At 30.1% G+C, this 22,038-nt stretch overlaps 4 protein-coding genes across 4 annotated transcripts; 3 read left to right on the top strand and 1 right to left on the bottom strand.

Moving 5' to 3' along the window:
- The first annotated feature begins 12 nt into the window (after window positions 1-12).
- On the top strand, window positions 13-5,286 carry LOC8260134 (transcription initiation factor IIF subunit alpha). The gene is made up of 10 exons (XM_015725646.3): window positions 13-231; window positions 318-493; window positions 1,333-1,491; window positions 2,110-2,255; window positions 2,483-2,856; window positions 3,163-3,278; window positions 3,584-3,712; window positions 3,843-4,064; window positions 4,189-4,404; window positions 4,900-5,286. The coding sequence occupies exons 2-10, from the start codon at window positions 323-325 to the stop codon at window positions 4,987-4,989; spliced, it is 1,623 nt and encodes a 540-aa protein (XP_015581132.1). The 5' UTR covers window positions 13-231; window positions 318-322; the 3' UTR covers window positions 4,990-5,286.
- Window positions 5,287-6,061: 775 nt separating this feature from the next.
- Window positions 6,062-6,763, bottom strand: LOC125370476. The gene has a single exon (XM_048376118.1). The coding sequence runs from the start codon at window positions 6,746-6,748 to the stop codon at window positions 6,266-6,268; it is 483 nt and encodes a 160-aa protein (XP_048232075.1). The 5' UTR covers window positions 6,749-6,763; the 3' UTR covers window positions 6,062-6,265.
- Window positions 6,764-8,994: 2,231 nt separating this feature from the next.
- LOC8260132 (probable LRR receptor-like serine/threonine-protein kinase At3g47570) lies at window positions 8,995-12,354 on the top strand. The gene is made up of 2 exons (XM_002529552.2): window positions 8,995-11,754; window positions 11,847-12,354. Exons 1-2 carry the CDS (start codon window positions 9,072-9,074, stop codon window positions 12,248-12,250), a joined length of 3,087 nt encoding a protein of 1,028 aa, XP_002529598.1. The 5' UTR covers window positions 8,995-9,071; the 3' UTR covers window positions 12,251-12,354.
- A 4,781-nt stretch (window positions 12,355-17,135) lies between these two features.
- Window positions 17,136-20,139, top strand: LOC8260131. The gene is made up of 2 exons (XM_048375894.1): window positions 17,136-17,374; window positions 19,084-20,139. Exon 2 carries the CDS (start codon window positions 19,141-19,143, stop codon window positions 19,945-19,947), a length of 807 nt encoding a protein of 268 aa, XP_048231851.1. The 5' UTR covers window positions 17,136-17,374; window positions 19,084-19,140; the 3' UTR covers window positions 19,948-20,139.
- The last annotated feature ends 1,899 nt before the right edge of the window (window positions 20,140-22,038 follow it).

Genomic DNA, 22,038 nt, shown 5'->3' with positions numbered 1-22,038 from the left:
AAAATACAAGGAGAATTAGTAATTTATGAAAAGAAACAAAACAGAGCGCCTGGCATCCAAATCCTATAAATACTTTCTCATCCACTTCTTGCTTCAATAACTCGAGAGAATCAAGACATCAGAAGAATAAGCGCTTCATTTTTTCCCTATAAAATTTCAATCACTCTGTATATAGAAATAAGATTAATCAAATCCATAATTAAAGAAAAGGAAAGCCCTGCAGCCAAACAGGTAGTGTGTTTTTTTGTTTTTTTTTTGGTGAATTAAATGTTTTTTCTTTCTAAAAAAAATGACTTTTGTTGATTGATTTCGTGAAGGTAAAATGTCAGTGGATCTTCAGTTGAAATCATCGTGTAGTGAGTGTGGATCGACAACAGATTTGTATGGAAGCAATTGCAAGCACATGACACTCTGCTTGAATTGTGGCAAAACCATGGCTGAGAATCGTCGCAAATGCTTCGACTGTGGCGTCACTATTACTCGTTTGATTCGAGTTTCGATTTCTTTTTTTCTTTCAATTTTATTTCTTAAGATTTTGTATGACCCTTTTGTCTCTCTGTTTTTCTTTCTCTTTTCTTTTTTTGATTTTTTCTATTGCTTTTGTTTGCTTTTACTCTTAATAACAACATATGTAGTCATTAGTTTTCCCGAATCTTTTTAATGTTTCATTTACGAAGGACCTCACCGATTTGGGTTTGAAATAAAGAAAGGCTACTAGGACTTGGGTCTCTTTCTTGGGCAGGGCATCAAGTACATGTCTCTTTACCAATTAACCAGTTTCTAAACGCTGGAGTGGATCCTAAAGAAATCTCACTTCCTCATGAATTTATCTTGAATTGGGATACAAAAGTAACAATATCATATGTTTTTTTTAATGTGAATTTGGTGCAATAAGTCATTTTAAGGTCTTAGTATCAGTGGAGTGAAGAAATTTATGTCAACTGATGTTAAATTATATTCTTTTAAGGCTTCATTAGGGGATTTATGCACTGAATTTTCATAATTTGAAGTGGATTTATTTTGTTAGTATTATTTCAATGATCAGTCCATGCCGAATTTTTATTTTATTTCATGATCTAATTCATTTTATAGTTTTTTTTTTACATACGCAGAAAGAATAAGAAGAAAATCTAATCTATTTTGCACGAAGATTTTGGTGTTTATATTTGTACAAATATGGTTTTAGTGTGAAGACATTTATGTTAACGGCGATATATACCATTATTATGCTATTAGCTTCTTTAGTGATCGATTGATGGATCTATTATGTATATTTATAATTTTCTTGAGACCAAACTTACCTGGTTTTTGATTTTGTTTTTCTTTCTCCAGGAATATAATGTTCGAGCAAGTCCTAGCAGTGACAAGAACTATTTTATTGGTAGATTTGTGACAGGACTTCCAATTTTTTCAAAGAAGAAAAATGCTGAGAATAAATGGTCTATCCATAAAGAAGGACTTCAAGGACGTCAACTTACTGATGCTTTGCGGGTATTGAATCTTTGTTTGCTGTTGCTTTTTTTTTTGCTACTCCTTTACATGTAGCTGTTTGGAATTGTTAAGCATAACCCTGAGCTTTTCAGCAATTAATTTTGAGATTTTGATATCACTTCTGTTCTTTTTTTTTTTTTTTTGATGTGGTGCAGATAAAAGTATAGCACCTTTATGACCAACTATTCTATTTCTGTTTAACAGGGGTTTTTACTTTAATGGAAAAATAAATGTTGAATAGTTAAGATTGAACATATTTATGTAGAAACATATGTTACCAGGTACCTTGTTATGCTTTCTTATGTATGATAATCACACTTTCCCAGAACTTCTTAATGTAACTCATGAGCTCAATATAGAAGGGAAAAGAAACAAGTGAAATTTAGAGAGAGAGAGAGGGAAATGAAATAATTTATATTTAGATTGCAAGTTCATTAAATCTGAATGTGCAGATAACTTCTTTAGCTCGTTAAATTGATTCTTTTATGTGGGCTAATTTGTCTTCTGATTGTAACATAGAGAAAACTGTTGCTTTATCTATTTTTTCCTGTGCATGCACACTCTAAATAGTTCATTGATCACATTGTACTAGTTGGGGTTTAAAATTTTATTTTGCAGGAGAAGTTTAAGAATAAACCTTGGCTGTTGGAGGATGAAACCGGCCAATATCAGTACCATGGTCATCTTGAAGGTTCTCAGTCAGCAACATACTACCTATTGATATTGCAGGGGAAAGAGTTTGTTGCTATTCCTGCTGCTTCATGGTACGCATGGTATTTATGCATATATTGGCAGTTCATATTGCTTTACTTGTGAGGACTATAAAATGGTCCTCTATGTTAAATATATTCATAATGGAAATGATTTTGATACAAATATATTACCATTTTTCCTTTGGAGTTAATTTGCTTATATATTTGCAAAATGTGGTAATACTAATCTTTTTCTGTTAGGAAGGAGGGTCATAATGTATGCTTGACATGTCTGACAGGTATAACTTTAACAAGGTGGCACAGTATAAGATGCTTACTTTAGAGGAAGCAGAAGAGAAGATGAAGAACAGGAGAAAGACAGCAGATGGATATGAAAGATGGATGATGAAAGCTGCTAATAATGGGCCTGCTGCATTTGGTGAGATGGAGAAGCCTGATGATAAGGATGTTCGCACAACCAGTGGAAGGGGACGTAGAAAAACTGCTGGTGATGATGACGACGAAGGCAAAATATCTGACAAGGGAGAGGAAGATGAAGAAGAGGAGATGTCAAGGAAGAATAGACTTGGACTTAATAGACAAGGTGGTGGTGATGATGATGAAGGTCCAAGGGGAGGCGATCATGATATGGACGATGATGATGTTGAGAAGGGTCAGTATTCTTCTTAACATGGGTATTTCAGATGTCAATCTCTTGCTAGAAGTAGTGAATTTTTCATTTTACTATAAAAAGCAAATTGGTTACCACTTTTTTATGCATTCTTCTATTTGAATTGGTAACACTGTTTCTTTTATAATGTAAACAACAGCTTTTTTGGTGATTTTTCATTCTGGTTTCAGTGAACTTGACAAATGCTGAACCTCATGGAAAGGTTTATGTTTCCTTAGTCATAAATGAAGTGCACTCTTCAATTCTACTTTTCCAATAGTACCCACTTTAGGAATTCGTTTGTTTTAGGTGATGATTGGGAGCACGAAGAAATATTCACTGATGATGATGAAGCAGTTGGTAATGATCCTGAGGAACGACAAGATTTGGGCCCTGAGCTTCCTGCTCCTCCAGAAATCAAACAGGTATATATTTGCTCTATAAGTTCCAAATGTGGGTTATTAGAGTCATGGGCATATCAGTCTGTCTCATTTCATGCATTACTTCTTTTAGGAAGCCTATCAGCTTAATAGCACAATGTCTTTTCAGTTGCTTCTGAAATCACTTTTACTGCAATGTACATTTAACATATCCAAGAAGCATCCTTGTCTTTTTAATTAGGTTTCTGGACATATGTTTTAGTAGATTGAATGATTACATGCATGGTCAAAGTAATCAAACAATTTGACATTTCACATTTCTTAATGAATGTCTTGATAATTCTCATTAGGATGAAGACGACGAAGACGAAGAAAATGAGGAGGGTGGATTGAGTAAGTCTGGGAAAGAGTTGAAGGCACTCCTTGGAAGATCAGGTGGACTAGATGATACAGATGCAGAAGATGATGATGATGATGATGTAAGTTTTGTTATAACTGTCTTACTGTTACTATATTCTGTTGACAACCAAAGAGCATGTTTGACACAACTGTGATTGGTTATTTCATCTATCTTTTTTCCTTTATATGGCTTCTTCTGGGCTTGTGCAGATGGATGAAGATACTGGTCTATCTCCTGTGCTGGCTCAGAAGCAGAAGGATGCGCCTATCAAGGAGGAACCTGGTGACAACAGTCCCGCTAAGCCAATGCATTCTAGTTCTGCTAAGGGAGCTTTATCTGCTTCCAAGTCGGCAAAGGGAAAAAGAAAAACTAACGGTGATGATGGAAAAACATCTAATGTTTCACCTCAAAAGAAGGTCAAGACGGAAAATGTATGATGTTGCTTCTGATGAACCTGCTTTATTTAAATCTCCAGTAGTGTTATGGGTCGAGTACCCAACCTTTTAAAATGTGGACGTCTCTTTTTAAAAAAATATTATTGTTCTTGTGGATCAGGAATCAAAACATATTGTGAAAGAAGAGAATGTTCCTACTAGTAAAAGTAAAAGTAGTGCAAATCCTAAAGGTGCAGCAGCATCTTTAAGAACAGAGTCAACATCATCAACTGGATTTGTCACTGATGAGGAGATCAAGGCTGTTTTATTGCAGAATGGGCCAGTAACTACCCAGGATCTTGTTGCTAAGTTTAAATCACGATTGAAAACTCGGGAGGTATGCTACTTCTTGTTTAGTAGTCTGTGTACAGCTATATAGGTTCTTCATTTGTGATTCTCACCAAACTTATTTGTGGCTATGTTACAATTTTTGGCATCAAATGCTGTTCATTTAGTACCTTCTGAAGGTTGAAGCTCTAATTCACCTTAACTAGAAATGTTTAATCTCATTATGTCAGCATTGCTATCTAGTGCTTCTAATTGTTAATTCAATGAGAGAATCCCTGTTTGAAAAACAAAAGATCATGTGGTGCTGGAAACTTGGCTAATTGCACTAGCCTACTAGGATGTATGTCTAGGTCTTGCATATCACTAAATAGGAATTAAGCAGAAATAGATGGAGTGAAATGCCTTTTGATTCCATTTGTGGCGTTAATAAATATGATCCTTTGCTTCCACATTTAGAAAACTTTAAACTAACGTTGATCAGAGATGCTGGAAGGTTTCTGTTATATGTCTTTTTCTCCTAAGCGCACAAAACTCATTGGTGCAGGACAAGGAAGCTTTCACGCATACTCTCAAAAGAATTTCCAGGATTCAGAAGACTAGCGGAGGCAGCTATGTTGTGTTGAGAGACAAATAAGTACCTGTGTTGTGACCTGCAGACATCGATGGGCACATTTTACCTATATAAAATTGTAAACGAGTGCATTTTGCTATAGCAATTTGACAAGGGAAATCTACTGATTTGAATAAAATTAGGAAGTCTTTGTGGTTTGCAAAACTTCTGGAATGCCCTTGTGGTTAAGGGCCTCTGCACTGCCGGAAATTTATTCATTGAGGCCTGATTCTGCACGTATATTCTGGTTGATTATTATTCATTGGCATTGCTTTCATAAGTAACCAAAATAGAGTTTCCAGCAATTGACTTTGGATTTTACTTTGTCAATCTTGTCACAGTTTAATTATTTGTGATCATCCTCCTAGGCCATCTATTTATCATTGCTTATTGCCTTTATAAGCAATTGTCTCCTTGTAATTCTGGCTTGCTTAATACTCATGTGCCGCGGCCAGCGGGTTTCATCATATAAAATGGGGGTCTTTTCATAAATCCAGTCAAAGCAAGAAAATTCCTGCCTTGCTAACTGGCCAAATTCTGAAATGCTTACTCTGGGAGCAAGTTTAGCCTCCCAAAACTATGCATGGCCAAAAGTAAGAACTTGGGAAATGGATATGGTTCTTTTTAAGGGAAGGACGACTAAAATATGGTAAAACTAATTATTTAATAACTATTTAATTTGTCTTTTAAAAGCATGTGCCCTGGAACAAACTGAGCAATCGCAGGACAAAATCTTATATGAAAGAAACAAATCTACTTCAAGTAATCCTTTCATTGATCGGGAGTTGAACAGTATGTTAAAGTGCAAACTGGTGGCATTATTTTTTGGGAAAATTGCAATAAAGTATTTTATGGTTTAACGTATTTTTATTTTAGAGTTCGTAATTTGTTTTTTATCATTTTAATACCATGTAAATATGACCGTACGATCAAATTGTATAACATCGCTAGTGAGTGTTGATGTATTAGTTGAAAGAACATTAGTTATTGTATGTCATATTAAAATCGATGTTATACAATTTGATTATTATTTACTAACGATTATATTTACAAGTACTAAAGTGATAAAAAATAAATCACAAATTCTTAATTAAGATACATTAAATTAAACCATGAAATAGTTTCATACATCCTTATTTTATTTTTTTCCTGTTAACGACAAGACGCAAAAAGAGAAAAGAAATTAAAAGAATAGAAAAGCTGCTACCATTTGGTGGCAGAAAAGACCCAATAACGTCCACTCTCTATAAACTTGTACCTATATTCATTTGAGAAATGTCTTTGCCATTCCATTGATTCCTTAATATGGTGAATAAAAAATGATTATGTCAGCCTCTTCAGGCAACTTAAAGCTTACCCTCTTCTTCGTTTCATTACTTTTGCTCCTTTTAATTGCAGAGGAAACATCCATTGAAGAAAAATTGATACAATCTAGATCAGCCTCTCTGTCAAGGATAACCAATCTTTCTAGGGAAAAGCTCTCTCCTGCTTTGGAGAGTACAACTTTATGAGCTTCTATAGAAGATGATGGATGTACCCTTTTGGAGAATTGTTTGGAAACATGAAGTTCACCTACAGTTATGCAATCCGGCTTCATGCTAGGAGAGGCTAAGAGCCAGTCCTCTAATGTTCTTTTCCTATTAGTCTTTGTCTTCTTTGCTTTGAAGCATCCTGGCTTGAGTAATTCAATTATGGATGATCCTTCTTTTGGTTTCTCATCCATGGAGTAGATAATTTCTGGGTTTTGCCTAGAATCCAAGTTCTTGCTAACTTTAGCTCCCATTCAATTCCATCAATAGAGATATGGAGATGGTTTATATTATAATGTTGTGAGTGGGCAATGAAAGTATATATATAGCAAGACGGATAGACCTAGAGAAAAGTTGTTCCTCTCTACAATGTTAGCTTAGTAATCATCATTTTCTGATCATTAGTTGTTTAAGTTTTATGAGTCGAAGCAGTGATTCCGTAATAAAAAAAAAAAGCCCAATAAATGGCGGATGAAAGCTTGAGGTGTAAGGTTTGTGTTCCACTGCCTCCCATCCTTCTAATCTAATACATTAACATATTAATACCTGTTAACTGTTAACATATTAAATGTGTATGTAACCTATAATATTTACATTTGCATTTGTCGATATATTAGTTTTGACATCACGTGCTTTCTTGGTTCATTCTTCATTTGGCAAAAGATAGAGATAAAATCAAAGATGGAGTTTGAAGAAATATATATACTGAGGACAAATATCGAATCAAAGTGATCAATTGTTTTGATATACAAGTGAATCATCTGTCATCTTCTCACAAGCTTTTTTGCATGAAAAAATCCGCTAAATCAAGAATGACATTCTCCACTAAACTGTCAGGCTTTAATATAGTGGTCAGATACAAATAATTAGTACGGAAATTGAAATATCCTGTTTGAGATCTCTCCTTTTTAAATTTATTTGTTTATTCCTTTTAATATATTTACATAATAATCATATCTATTACTAAAAAAGAAAAAGAAAATTCATTGGCAAAGTGCCTAGTTTTTAATATGCTTAAGCGACAAAATTTGGGAGGTGTACTACTTGAAATGTTAAGCAACTTAAAATTTTTAGACAAATATTATTGAGAGATGCCGTTTGGTAAAAAGAAAAACATGATTCGTGAAAGCATTCCATCTGAGATTGGAAACCTTATGGCTTTAAGATATGAGCAAATACACTGAGTACCAAGTTCTTTTGGTTGAACAAGTTGTCTTGATGAAAACAACAATTTCAGGAAGTATCCAATCTTCTCTCAGAAATATCTTAATGCACTGGACTCAATTTGTTTGTTAATTGTGTCTTTCTCATTCCTTTTTGTTTTTTGTTCTAAATGAAGGGTAGAATGGATGATAGTGCTGATTCAATAGGAAAGAGAAATAAGTACAGTGATTGTGTTATTCTTTTTAGGGACTTTGATTTGGTGTTTTGTGGGGTTTGAGAGAATTTGTGAGATAGGAGGTGAAAGTGGATGGTCATGACATGGGTAAAAGATAGAGTGGCACAAGGAAGAAAATAAAAAAGCACAATGAATGACCATTTACCATATTGATTTTCAGACTAATATAACAGAACAGCTAAATTTTTATTTTTATAATTTCTTAAATATTTTTTAAAATTTTATATTAACTTATCAAGCATCTGAATTCCATTTAATCATAACATTAAAAAATCTACATATAATAATATATGGACATATTAAAAAATTTAAATATTTATCAAATTAGATTAAAAAATAAAATATTAAAATTACTATAAAATTTAAGTATCTAAAAGGCCCTTAGCCAGAAATATTTTTTTAATAGTGATGTAGTAGTGACATGGAATTAGGAAGTATATAAATAATCATGAATTAAGCCGACTTCATATGTCATTTGATTTTGATTAATCTCAAAAATTAGTCAAAATTTTACTCAATGAGGCTGCTTTTGTCAAAAGAATTAAGAATTGCCCAGATTTGCACTACCTCGTATAGATTTAGATTTTTTGAGTTATTAAGTCTTTATAAAAGGGTCAATATAGCACCATTTTAAATAGTATAGAATCATATTTGCCTCAAACCGATTTGACTTGGACAAACATGAGAATACATATTTGCACTTTAAAAGACTGCAGAAAGGAAGAAGAAGAATTCATAGGGAGACCAAGTCTGTATAAAGAATTTTCTTTTCTATAAAAGCCTGAATTAAAAGCCCAAAAAGCTTATTCTAACATTTCTGCTATAGCAAAAACATTCTCTGTTTCACATTGGTGCCAACCAGCCAAGAAGCAAGTTTCATTATTCAAATCTAAACCTGAAAACTAACTGAATCAAGGCAAGCTACCAACTTTTCTTCTTCTTTCTTTCTTTCTTTTCTTGACTAGTTATATATAGTTTCTTGTTACATTTGCTGAGAATAAAGAACTTAATTCTTTTGTTTCAACACAAAAATTTTAACTTGAGCTAATCAAATAGAACCCTGATACCCAAAAATCTCTATGGAGAGTGTCATAACTGAGATTTATATTTTTGTTTGCAGGCAGAGAGCTAAAAACATCCTCAAATACTTGGTTAATAGCTGAAAGTTGAAGCCTAAAATGAAGCTGTCAGGAATTAGTATATTCATATTATTGTGGGTACTTTTCTTGAAAATGATTCAACTCTCCTGTTCCTCCTTATCAGGTAGAGGAAATGAAACTGATAGACTCTCCCTGCTGGCCTTTAAGGCTCACATCACAGATGATCCCCTCCATATTCTAAGCTCATGGAATGAATCCTTGCACTTCTGCAAATGGTCTGGCATAACATGTGGAAGCCGCCATCAAAGAGTCATTGAGATTGACCTGGAATCTAGCAGACTAAGTGGCAGCCTAACTGCCTTCATTGGAAACTTGAGTTTCCTCAGGGTACTGAACCTGCAAAACAATAGCTTATCCCACTACATTCCTCAAGAAATAGGCCGTTTGTTCAGGCTGCGAACGTTAATCCTGCGAAGGAACAGTTTCTCTGGTGAAATTCCTGTCAACATTTCGTATTGTTCTAACCTCTTGACTCTTCGTTTAGGTCGCAACAACTTGACAGGCAAACTTCCTGCTGAACTTAAATCTTTGTCGAAGCTGCAAATGTTTGAATTTGAAATAAACTATCTAACTGGTGAGATCTCCCCTTCTTTTAGTAATCTTTCGTCTCTTGAAATTATATATGGAACACGAAATAATTTTCACGGAGAGATTCCAAACAGTATCGGACAATTGAAAAGTCTACAAACTTTTTCCCTTGGAGGAAGTAACTTCAGTGGGGTGATTCCTCCCTCCATTTTCAATCTTTCGAGTCTTACAATTCTATCTGTGCCGATTAACCAACTTCATGGAAATCTTCCTCCGGACTTAGGACAAAGTCTTCCGAAGCTCGAAGTTCTTAGACTCTATGCAAACAAATTCAGCGGATCAATTCCACCAACAATTTCCAATGCCTCAAATCTTGTTGCTCTTGATGTATCACAAAACAATTTCACTGGCAAAGTTCCTAGTCTAGCGCGCTTGCATAATCTGTCGTATATAGGCATTCATAAGAACAATCTTGGAAATGGAGAAGATGATGACCTGAGTTTTCTCTACACCTTAGCCAATAATACAAACTTGGAAATTTTAGCTATTACTGAAAACAATTTGGGAGGAGTACTGCCTGAAATGTTAAGCAACTTTTCGACAAAGCTTGTGCACATGGCATTTGGAAGAAACAAGATTCGTGGACGTATTCCATCTGAGATTGATAATCTTATCCGTTTAGAGGCTTTAGGATTTGAGAGAAATGAATTGACTGGCAGCATACCAAGTTCTTTAGGTAAACTGAAAAATTTGATCAAGTTGTATCTGAATGATAACAACATTTCAGGAAGTATCCCATCTTCTCTTGGAAATATTACTTCACTGAGCACAATTTCTTTAAAAGTAAATAACTTAGAAGGAAGCATTCCGTCAAGCCTTGGAAACTGCCAGCAGATGTTGTTGATGGATCTTTCTCGGAACAATTTGAGTGGTACAATACCGAAAGAATTGATTAGTATTCCATCTTTATCAATATCTTTGGATCTATCTGAAAATCAGTTTACAGGATCCCTTCCTATGGAAGTGGGTGGTTTAGTGAATCTTGGATATCTTGATGTTTCAAAAAACAAGTTATCAGGTGAAATTCCTAAAAGTTTGGGAAGTTGCACGAGGTTGGAAACTTTGTACTTGCAAGGGAATGCTTTTCAAGGGACAATTCCTGTGTCTTTGAGTTCTTTGAGAGGGATCAACGATTTAAATCTCTCTCACAACAACTTGACTGGCCAAATTCCGAATTTTTTTGCAGAATTCAAGTCTTTAGAAAAATTGGATCTATCATATAATGACTTTGAAGGAGAAGTGCCAGCCGAGGGAGTCTTCAAGAACGCAAGTGCATTTTCAATTTCAGGAAACAAGAATCTTTGTGGAGGCATACCTGAAATCAACCTGCCAAGGTGCACCTTGAACAAGTCGATGAAACCGAAGACTTCTCACAAGCTGAGGTTGATAATTGTAGTTGCCTGCTGTGGGGTCGTTGGAGTATTATTGCTAACGTCGGCTTTACTATTTTGTTGTTTGAAAATGAGGAAAAACAAAGAAGCTTCAGGATCTTCATTGGATATATTTTTTCAAAAGGTATCCTATCAAAATCTCCTTAAAGCAACTGATGGGTTTTCTTCTGCAAATTTAATTGGTGCAGGTAGTTTTGGCTCTGTCTACAAAGGCATTCTTGCACCAGATGAAACAATCATCGCAGTAAAAGTACTCAACCTCCAGCACAAAGGAGCTTCAAGAAGTTTCATGACAGAATGCCAAGCACTGGCAAACGTCAGGCATCGAAATCTTGTGAAAGTATTAACCGCATGTTCAAGTAGTGATTTCGAAGAAAATGATTTTAAAGCCCTTGTGTATGAGTACATGGTAAATGGCAGCCTGGAAGAATGGTTGCATCCAACTCAGAATCCCGACCAGGATCAGCCGCCAAGAATTCTGAGTCTGATTGAAAGATTGAGTATTTCGATTGATGTGGCTAGTGCACTTGACTATTTGCACAACCAATGCCAAGTTCCTGTCGTTCACTGCGATCTGAAGCCAAGCAATATCCTTTTAGATAGTGACATGACAGCTCATGTCGGAGATTTTGGATTAGCCAGGTTCCTCATAGCAGCTCCCCATCATTCAAGTCCATCCAGCTCCATTGGCATTAGAGGGACAGTTGGCTATGCAGCCCCAGGTAACCCTGAAAGAACTGACTATCGCTTTCTACTTGTAAATTCATTTTCAAAAATCATTTTGTGAAAAACATTTTGTGTATACTGACTGCAGAATATGGTATGGGAAGTGACGTGTCAACTTATGGGGATGTCTACACCTATGGAATACTATTGCTGGAGTTATTTACAGGCAAGAAACCAACAGATGCAATGTTCAAAGATGGCCTGAACCTACACATCTTAGCTAAAATGGCAATGCCTGATAGATTGGCATTAGCAGCAGATCCATTTCTTCTTATTACAGAAGATGAAGGAACAAGCGCCAGTGCTACTAGTGCCTCTCACAGGATTACTTGTATCGCAAGGGACAAAGTTCTGGGATGTCTGAACTCTATTCTCAAGATTGGAGTTGATTGCTCGGCAGAGTCACCAAGAGATCGCATGGACATTAGTGATGTTGCTAATGAGTTGGTCCGGATTAGGAACATTCTTCTTGAAACTGGAAAGCATAGGTAGCTTGAAATATGTATGTATGCTGTTCACATCTGGTACTGTATTCAGTAATGCATTTTTCCAAGCAACATTAAATTCTGAAATGCAATGCAGCTCATTTTGTTAAAATGAATCAAAATTAAGCATGTTAGTGATTTAAATTTGTTCTAATTATTTATTGCTAAGAAATGATAAATTATCTGTATAAGGTATTCTTGATTTCATGCAGTTGCCATATTAAACTACTATTAATGATATGAAATAAATATAGATTACACTAATATTACATATCTCGTAATTTCCTTATCTTAGTTCCTTTATTACTAATTCCAATAGAATCAATTAGTAATTAATCTCTTAATTTTAATAGAATTAATTAGTATTAATCATTTAATCTTAATAAAATTAATTCGTGATTAGTCTATTTCAGTCATAATATCATTAAAATGTTATATCTATTCCTGATAAAAATTATATTTTTATTAATTATAATATTATTAATATTAAAAGTATTATATTATAAAATTAAAATATTGAATTATATCATATTTCTTTTTTATGAACATGGAGGTTTTATTTTAAATATATTAATATATTAATCTTTAATAATAGTTTACACGCTTAACGCGCGCATGACTAAAAATACTAAAATTAAAACTAAGACTCAGTAAAATTAACGATAACTTTTTTTCAATCCAACTTAGTTTATTTTGATTAAATTAAACCACTCCTTTTTGTTATAATTGATATTTACTAAGACTAAGACTAATAGTGTTCTAAAGAAAAGGAATAAAACTAATAGTGCAGTAAAATTAACGATGAATTTTAATAATATAAAAAATATTAACTTTAGTTAATATGATCACTAATTGTGTTAACGATTATAAGAATATAATAGGAGTATAAAGAAAAAGATTATACTTTATTCACAATATAATCTCATTAAATTGATTAAAATAATACTTTTTAGTAGGTAATTCGAAAATAGAAAAGTATTATTTTAATCAATGTAATGAGAATATATTGTGAATAAAATATAATCTTTTTCTTTGTGTTTTTATCATATTCTTAGAATTGTTAACACAAATCATATCAACTAAAATTAATAATGTTTATATTATTATTTTATTAGAAATTTATTAATGAGCAACTAATAACAAAACAAGTTAAATAGTCAAGTTAAAATAGAAACTAAACGTATAATATTTACATCTAATATCTTAATAGTTATATGAAGATGCTGTTTCTACAGTTTTATATGTTACTAACACTTTGCTCGTGCTATTGCATGATTTCTTTTATTTATTTCATATTTAAAATTTTATTTTAAATATATAATATAATTTTATTTTATAATTATATTAGTATAAAGATAAGTTCTATTCTTATTTTATAATATTTATATTTTATTTATATTAATTTTTCATAAAAATCATGTAAATTCTTATGAATTTTTTGTATTTTATAAGCTAAGATAAATAATATAAAAAGTATATATATTTATCAATTTTATTATATTAATAAAATTTCATATCTCCAAATAATAATTATTTTTAATAAATAAGAATATTAAAAAATTCTATTATTTATTTATTATTATTATTATTATTATTTGATATCACATATATATATAGATTGAAACTTTTTTATTTATTATATTGGACTAATAAGTTTTCTAACATGTCACAAATTTTTTTAATTATTTTTATAATTCAAATTTGAAGTTTTTATTTTTCTTACCATTTTATTAATTTTTTATTTATATATATAAATATAAATATATATTTTATAGAAAGATAATAAAATTTATTATTAGTTTGTGATTGCTATAATAATTATTATACAATAGAATAATTTTATATTTAAATACATCATAAATACCATATTCATTATTAGCATTTAAGATCACATTTAATTCTTTTATAAAAGCTTATAGTTAATATTTTTATGAATGTATTATATGTCATTTTCTCATTGAAAAATAATATGACATGACTTCATAGAATTTTACCACATAAAATTTCATGAGAAATCTTCTCCTTCTTTATATATATATTAGCAATTTGCTCATGCTATGTATAATTATTTTATTTATATATTATATATAATTTAGTTATAATTATATTGACATAAAAATAAGTTTTATTTTTATTCTTATAATATTATTATTTACTCTATATTAATATTATATAAATCATATAAAACTCTTTTATAAGGTTTATGTATTTATCATATATTAAGATAAATATACATTTATCAATTTTAATTTTTTTATCTGTTCTATTGTATTGTACTAATAAGTTCTCATACATTCATATAATAACTACTTTTAGTAAATTAGATTGTTAGAGTTTTTAATATTTATTTATTTTATTATTATTTTTTAATATCACACATATATATAGGCTTTTTTCCATTCATTATATTATACCAATAAAATTTTTAATATGTCAAAAATTTCTTTTAAGTGTTTCTATCTTCCAAATTTAATTGCTTTTGTATTTTTACTATTTTATTATTATTTTTACTTTTACATATATGAATATAAATATATATTTTATTATTAATATGTAGCAGCTATAATAATTATTATACTTATTATAATATCTTTTAATAATAAAATAATCTTATATTTAAATAAGTTATAATTTTTTATTATATTCATAATTAGTATTTAAGATCATATTTAATTTTTTTATAAATATTTATAATTAATATTATTATAAATATAGCACATGTCATTTTTCATTGAAAAACAATATGACATGATTTTATAAAATTCTACCACGTGAAATCTCATTGAAAAACTTGACATTCTTTATATATATATATATATATATATTAGCAATTTGCTTATACTAATGCATAATTATTGATAATATTTTAATTTAAATTTTTAGTTAAAATATTTTATCGTGATTATAAATATATTATATTATAAAAAAATAATTTTATTTTAGTAAGCGCTTAAAATCGTTATTTTACTTTAATAACTTTAAAATCTAATGATTATAAAAAGTAATAAAAAGATATAATAGATATATAGTAAATTAGTAGCATTATATAATCTCACATTTTTTTTATATTTAGCTATTATTTTATTTTAATACATATTTAAAAATATCATTTTATTCAATTATGATGCATTTATTGTTATCATTTTATTTTATTAGTATTTAATATTATATTAAATTATTATATTACCACATTAAAATTATTTTTTTTATTGAAACTCTACATGATGTGGCTTTACCAAATATTGCCAAGTAGAGTCTCGTAGGAAAATTTGGTGTACTTTATATAATATCAATTAAGTATCTTATAAATATACTTTTAACATTTATTTCAGACGGAATTTTGAAAAGAGAATTTTATAATAATATAAATTAAAATAATAATTTTTGGTATTTTTTAAGTAGTATTCTTTTCTAACAAAATTCTAAAAAATAAAAACTAAATTTATAATAATATAAATTAAAAATAATATCCTTTTAAGTATCTTTTAGGTATATTTTTTGTATATTTTTTAGACGAAATTATGAAAAGAAAATTTATATAAGAAAATATTAAATAAAAATTAATTTTATAATAATATAAATTAAAATATTATTCTATCATATTATCTTTTAAATATACCGATTTTTTTTCTGACAAAATATCAAAAAATTAGAAAAACATAAAAAAATTTAGTACAAATAAAAAATTTTCCACAAAAGATAATACCCATGAATTTTTTTCAGAAAATTAATATCACCTTACATAAATTTTTATGAATACTTAAAATTAAAATTTGTTAAAAAAAAATTTATTTAAAAAAAAATATAAAATAAATAATTAAGATATTTTAGTGTTATAGAATTTATTGACTTATTGATGTGGAATTTATTTAGAAATTTTATATATTTTATTAGAATTTAGTTTAATTATAATGAATTCCATAAAAATTTATTTATGTAGAATAGTAAATTAAATTTCACTTCATAAGCATATAAATGAATTCTATAAATTTTATAAATCTCAATCTAATACTATATAAAAATTACTTTAAAATTTTTAATTAAATTTGTATGGAATTGATTATAGTTAAACTAAATTCTAATAAAATAGGTAGAATTCTTAAATAAATTTTATATTAATTTGTCAATATTTTGTATAACATCAAAATATTTCTTTTAATATTATAATTTCTATTTTATTTTATTTTATATATTTTTTAAATAAAATAAATTTAATTTTATTAAACATAGCTTTGAGGTTCAATCTTTTTAAAGCTGGAGAAGCGTTCGGTATTATGCTGGAAGATCAACGGGTTCCGTTATCTGTAATGTAACCTCTATATTCAAACTTGTTTGTTTTGCATGAGAAAACTAAAAAATGGATCCAATAATTTTAATATTTTTTTTAAAAAAGATGATTCTATCTATCTCGATTAATAAGTTTATTTAAGAGATTCATCAACCGTAAATATGATTAACTTATTAGTATATTTAAGTTAGAAAAAAATATAAAATTCTTTTTATAAAATGAAAAATAAATTTTCAAATTTGATATATTTAATATTTAATTATTGAATTAAAGTCCAGTGGTTTGAATGATTGTTTAGAATTGTTAAAAAAGAATATTTGAAAGGGACTCATTATTCATCATTCAAACAGTAAATACCGCAAGAAGGGAATAACCATATGTATCTTTAAGAATGTAAGATGATATCCTACCTTTAAAGCTCATTTTTTCCATTTTCTTTTTGTATTAGGATTGTTATAGTAATTGCATTGACCTTTTGTGAAAAAGGGTTAACTTAACTGTAAATGTCATATTATTTGAGGGGGAATTTTGTAATTTACCTTGAACTGAACTGGAGCAAAAAATTTCGATTTCTAAGGGCAAAATCTGTCCATAAAAAATTTAGAAACATCAAACGCCTTCTATTTGTCTCAAATCATCTGTTAGCTGATGAGGTAACATAATGAAGACTGGCAAGTACCAGAAACACAAAGATAAGATTCTTTTCAAGTGTTTCCTATATATGCTAATGATATACAACTTGCTAAGCTTGAATCTTTGCGTCTGCCTATCTTGAAGAAGCAATTAAACCGATAAAAAACATAACATGATTGCTGGTTTCTCTTTCTCCTTTTAGGGCTTCCTGTAAGTATTTTTCTTGTTCTTTTTTTTTTTCTGGGTGAATAGTCACTGAATTTGTTGAATAATAGCAATAATTTCGACATTATCAGAACTGGGTTTTATTTATTTCGTGATTTTCTTATGTGGGTAGGATTCATCTTTGGTTTAGTCATTAACCCACTATTGATTATATCTTATGATCCTAAAAAATTACTGTATTTGTCTCGATCAATATGAACTTTCTTCGAAGAGTTCGATGGAAATTGCTTCGTATCTTTATGGTTGTTCAATTGAATGTGCTGTAATATGACTGGAATTGCTTATATGATATATGCCAAGTATAATATAAGTGCCAATTGACAATAAATTAGCTAGCTGCATTTGAGTATCTGGGATTCAAAAGACTTGGAATAATTTTTGAGAGAGATCAAGATGGTTGATATGAGAATAATGAGAAGATTGGTCCTTTGAGAAGATAAAGCAAAGGCAAGTTATTTGCTCTTCGTTCATTCATAACAATCATAAAGGTGGGAATAGATATTTGACAAGAACATATGACATGCTGGTGTCCTTGATACAGCAAGGAAGGTTATGCTTAGGATTTAATCCTTAAACATGAAATTCAGAATTTTCTTGTAAGTACTTCTAAGAAAGTCTAAGGTAATATAATTTATGAATATTTATAGTTAGGGATATTCAAATTGAAATTGAAATTTCATATTTGTCTAGATTTCCTATTTCACCAAGTATGGTGTTTGAATCCTGAATATAGGTTTTTGAGTCCTATATATAAAGGTTGTAGCCTCCAAGGCATAGTTAGTTTTGGAGATTAATAAAATTATTTTTGGGTGTGTGAACTTGTGTTCTACATCAGCAGTACTTTCCCAATTTTGTGGCAAATAGAAAGGAAATGACTGGGGATTATTCCTGTGCAAAGTTTGAGTTTATACTATATAGTCTATACTTCCAGCAAGAGCAATTGACAAGTGTGCTAAAGAAAATTTTTAAGCAAGGTGGATGCCTCTGTGCCATTAACAACTTGTAATATCTTTTATCACTCCATTTTTTGGAACGCTATAGAGTACTTTGTTTGATCTAATTTGGTGTTGTTACTGAGACACTAAAGTCTCATGTAAAATTCTTGAGGTAGGCTGTAGGCACGAGTCCCTCTTGTGTTAAATTTGGTGAAGAAAACTTTATTGAAGATGATAACCCCATCTCACAGGGTTCATTAGGAACCCAGTCGTGAAAATTTGAAAGTCATCAATTGGGTAAGAAATGAGTAATTTTCTTATCAGAAATGGTCGATGAGTTAGTTTATGGTATGGTTGTAATACTGGGGCACTTTCTCTGTGTGATTCTTTTATGATGTGCTTTCATCAATTCTTCATAAGGACTGAGTCATTTTTCACATAATAGGTGCATTACTATATTATATTTGAATGTAGAAAAGATAGGAATTGCTTATTGTGCAGACATTTTTAATTGAAAAACTACTGGCAGTGTGATTGACCCTGTTGCTAAGCGTGACGCATATGGCACCTGATTAATATTACAAAGTGAAGAAATGATGCTTCTAGAAAATTTAGAAACCTAACTTTTAGATTTTAAATGCTAAGATAATTGTTTTCTCTATTTATTGGTGATACTGCGGCAAAATGCTGAATCAATAATATCTGCTTATAGATTCTTTTCGTCTTGCTTGACTTTCCATTTCTTCATATGTTGAAAAGCACTGGCATTTGGAATTTTGGCAAACCAGTGATGAACTGTCATTTGCCTTCAACAAGATGCATGAGTTCTCCACTGCTGATGGTTTTGTGGAGATAACTGAAAGTCTGGCGGAGATGATCAAGTACGTGGCAAATGAACCTTCTGTAGGCCTTTTCTATGTTCAGCAGCACATTCAAAATGCAGTTCCCAATGTAGTTAGCCTCAAGGATAATGTTACCGAGAAGTCGCATGAAACAGTTTTGCACACTGAAGACACAGAAGATTCTATCACCATGGTGAGATCAATGAAAAATTGTGGTTTATCCATTGCTGATGAGATGATAAAAGACATCAGGAAATCTCTAGCACAGATATCAGAAAAACAACCAAGAAGGGGACTAATTCGTAGCTCAACTTCAGGCTTTCGAATAGGAAGAACTAGTTCGTGGGGACCAACCACTTGGGGTCATAATGGAGTCCAGCAGGAAACCAAAAGAAACAGTAATTATTTTTCATCCGTATTTAAGACTGCAAAAGAAAGGGCTAGCAATTTCAAGTGGCCTCAGCTTGATCTTAAAGAATCAACACCAACCTTGGGTGAGAAGCTACTTTCTCGTCCTACTCCACTGCAATTGGTTGCATCTACTAGCACTAGTTCATCCATGCCTGATTTTGAATTTGATGAACTCCCTCTGTCAAGTCTTGCTGCTGATGAGCCACTAGAAGATGATGAACAAGTTGAGATGAACTTGCCATCTCATACTTTATTGTCACAATCAGGAAACTTTGATGAGTTCAAGGCTGATAAAGAAGCAAAACTAGAGCAGTGGTTAGAAGAAACTAATAAAACTGACAGCCGGGGTAAACTGCAAGAGGGAGAGTGATACCAAAGTGTGTTTTTTTTATTCCTGCTTTTTCATTTTTTCGGTCTTTTAGCAACTTTTTAGATGCTAAGAAGACTTCTACTTGTACAACCTGTTGTTTGTAATATACTTGTTCCTTGATAATATATATTTGATTATTTCAATAAAAATCTGCAACTAGAACCCTTCTGGTGGTTCTATAGAGTTCTGGTATCTCATGTTCTCTTATGTAACTTTGAATGTTTTTTCTTTCCTTATATTTAGAGGGAAAGAACATTATAATTCTTCTGTAATGTTATTGTATTGTAAAGGGCAGATGGAAGAATAATGCATGATATAATTATCCCTTGAAGTGTTAAGAGTCTGATAGCTAATTATTTCAAATAGCCAATGAAGCCCTTTTGGTAAAAGAGAGAAATATCAACCCCTGGTAGCTGGTATATGTCCAATCACCAGTTCTCCAAGAGAAGCCTTTTGCTATTCCCTGAGAAGTTTTCTACTAGTAAGACATTATTCTAAGTTTACAAAACAATCAAACAAACAAACCAAGTGGTAATTAAAATATGTTACAATCAAATAAACAAACAAAGTGGTCATTAAAATATGTTAATATTATTATTTCTTACATCTTGCCTTAGCGGAATATCAGTTTGCAAAGACAATACAGAGTCTTTTTTTAATGGAGCAATTAAAAATATAGTGTGTAAACTTATTAAGATTTGATAATCAAATATTTAAACTTTTAGAAATTACAATTTAGTGTTTAAAACTGAAAATTATTAGCATTTAAGTATAGGGAACCGATAATATTATTATTCCTTACATCTTGCTTTAATGGTATATCAGTTTGCAGAGACAATACAAGAGTCTTTTTTCTAATGGAATAATTAAAAATATAGTGTGTAAATTTATTAAAATTTGACAATCAAATATTTAGATTTTTAAAAGTTACAATTTAGTGTTTGAAACTGGAAATTATTAACATTTAAGTATAGGGAACCGATAAGTTATATAAAAGAAGCTAGATAATTACAAAAATAGTATTTGAACTTATTAAAATTTGACAATCAAGTATTTAAACTCTTGAAAGTTATAATTTGATATGTGAACTTAATAAATATTTATAATTGAGTGTATTTAGCAGGTCAATAACAATGACAGATTTGTAATCTTAAAATACATATTATCAGTTTAAATATATTAAAAAAGAATATGACGAGAAAATCTTTCAAAGGTACCTATTCTTAATAGATTAATAGATCGCTCTCATTATCACCATCATCACACTATTATATTTTTATCAATTTTTCTAAAGAAATCTCTATCTAACTTGAAGCAACACATTGTCTTTTTCAACCCATCGCTACAAACATCTAAAACAAAATTGGTTATTGTTGAGGATGATAATCTTGACTATAATGTTAAGTATTAATACATCTCTTTATGAAATGTATAGTATTCATTTATTTACTTTTATTTATCTTTGTAATTTTTATTGTTTACATTAAAAAGAAAATTTATCCTTCATATAAATATTATCTTTCATTATGAAAATATAATAGTTTAATTTGTCTACTTTAGATTTTTCTTTATTATGTAATGACTAGTTTTAGATACTGAAATATTAATAATATATAATTTAACATACTAAATTGTTATTTTTAAAAATTTAAACACTTTGATTATTAAATTTAATAAGTTGGTACACCATTTTGTAAGAATTTGATATGGATAACCTGTAACTTGCTATATACGCTCAATTATAAATATTTACTAAGTTCATATACTAAACTGTAAAATTGTCAAATTTTAATAATTTCAAACTCCATTTTTATTATTTTTTTTAATTACATGGAGAATATTCAATCATTTTTCCTTTTTCTGTTTCATTAGAGACCAAGTTCATTGGCATATATTAAATTTTATTTAAACTTTATCTAAGGACAACAACCACCCAAGGTAAAACTACTATTAGTTATTGAGAATAAGTATAGTTATTTGTGTATATTTAATATCTTTTTATTAATAAAAAATAATATCATAGGCCATATTACGGTATCTTTTTATTATTTTTACATATTAACAAAAGCAATTACATATAATTGCCACCGA

This window comes from Ricinus communis, chromosome 6 (genome assembly GCF_019578655.1).
Source record: "Ricinus communis isolate WT05 ecotype wild-type chromosome 6, ASM1957865v1, whole genome shotgun sequence".
Classification (NCBI taxonomy): Eukaryota; Viridiplantae; Streptophyta; class Magnoliopsida; order Malpighiales; family Euphorbiaceae; genus Ricinus; species Ricinus communis.
The sequence above is the reverse complement of the archived record's forward strand: the minus strand, read 5'-3'. Positions and strand labels throughout refer to the sequence as shown.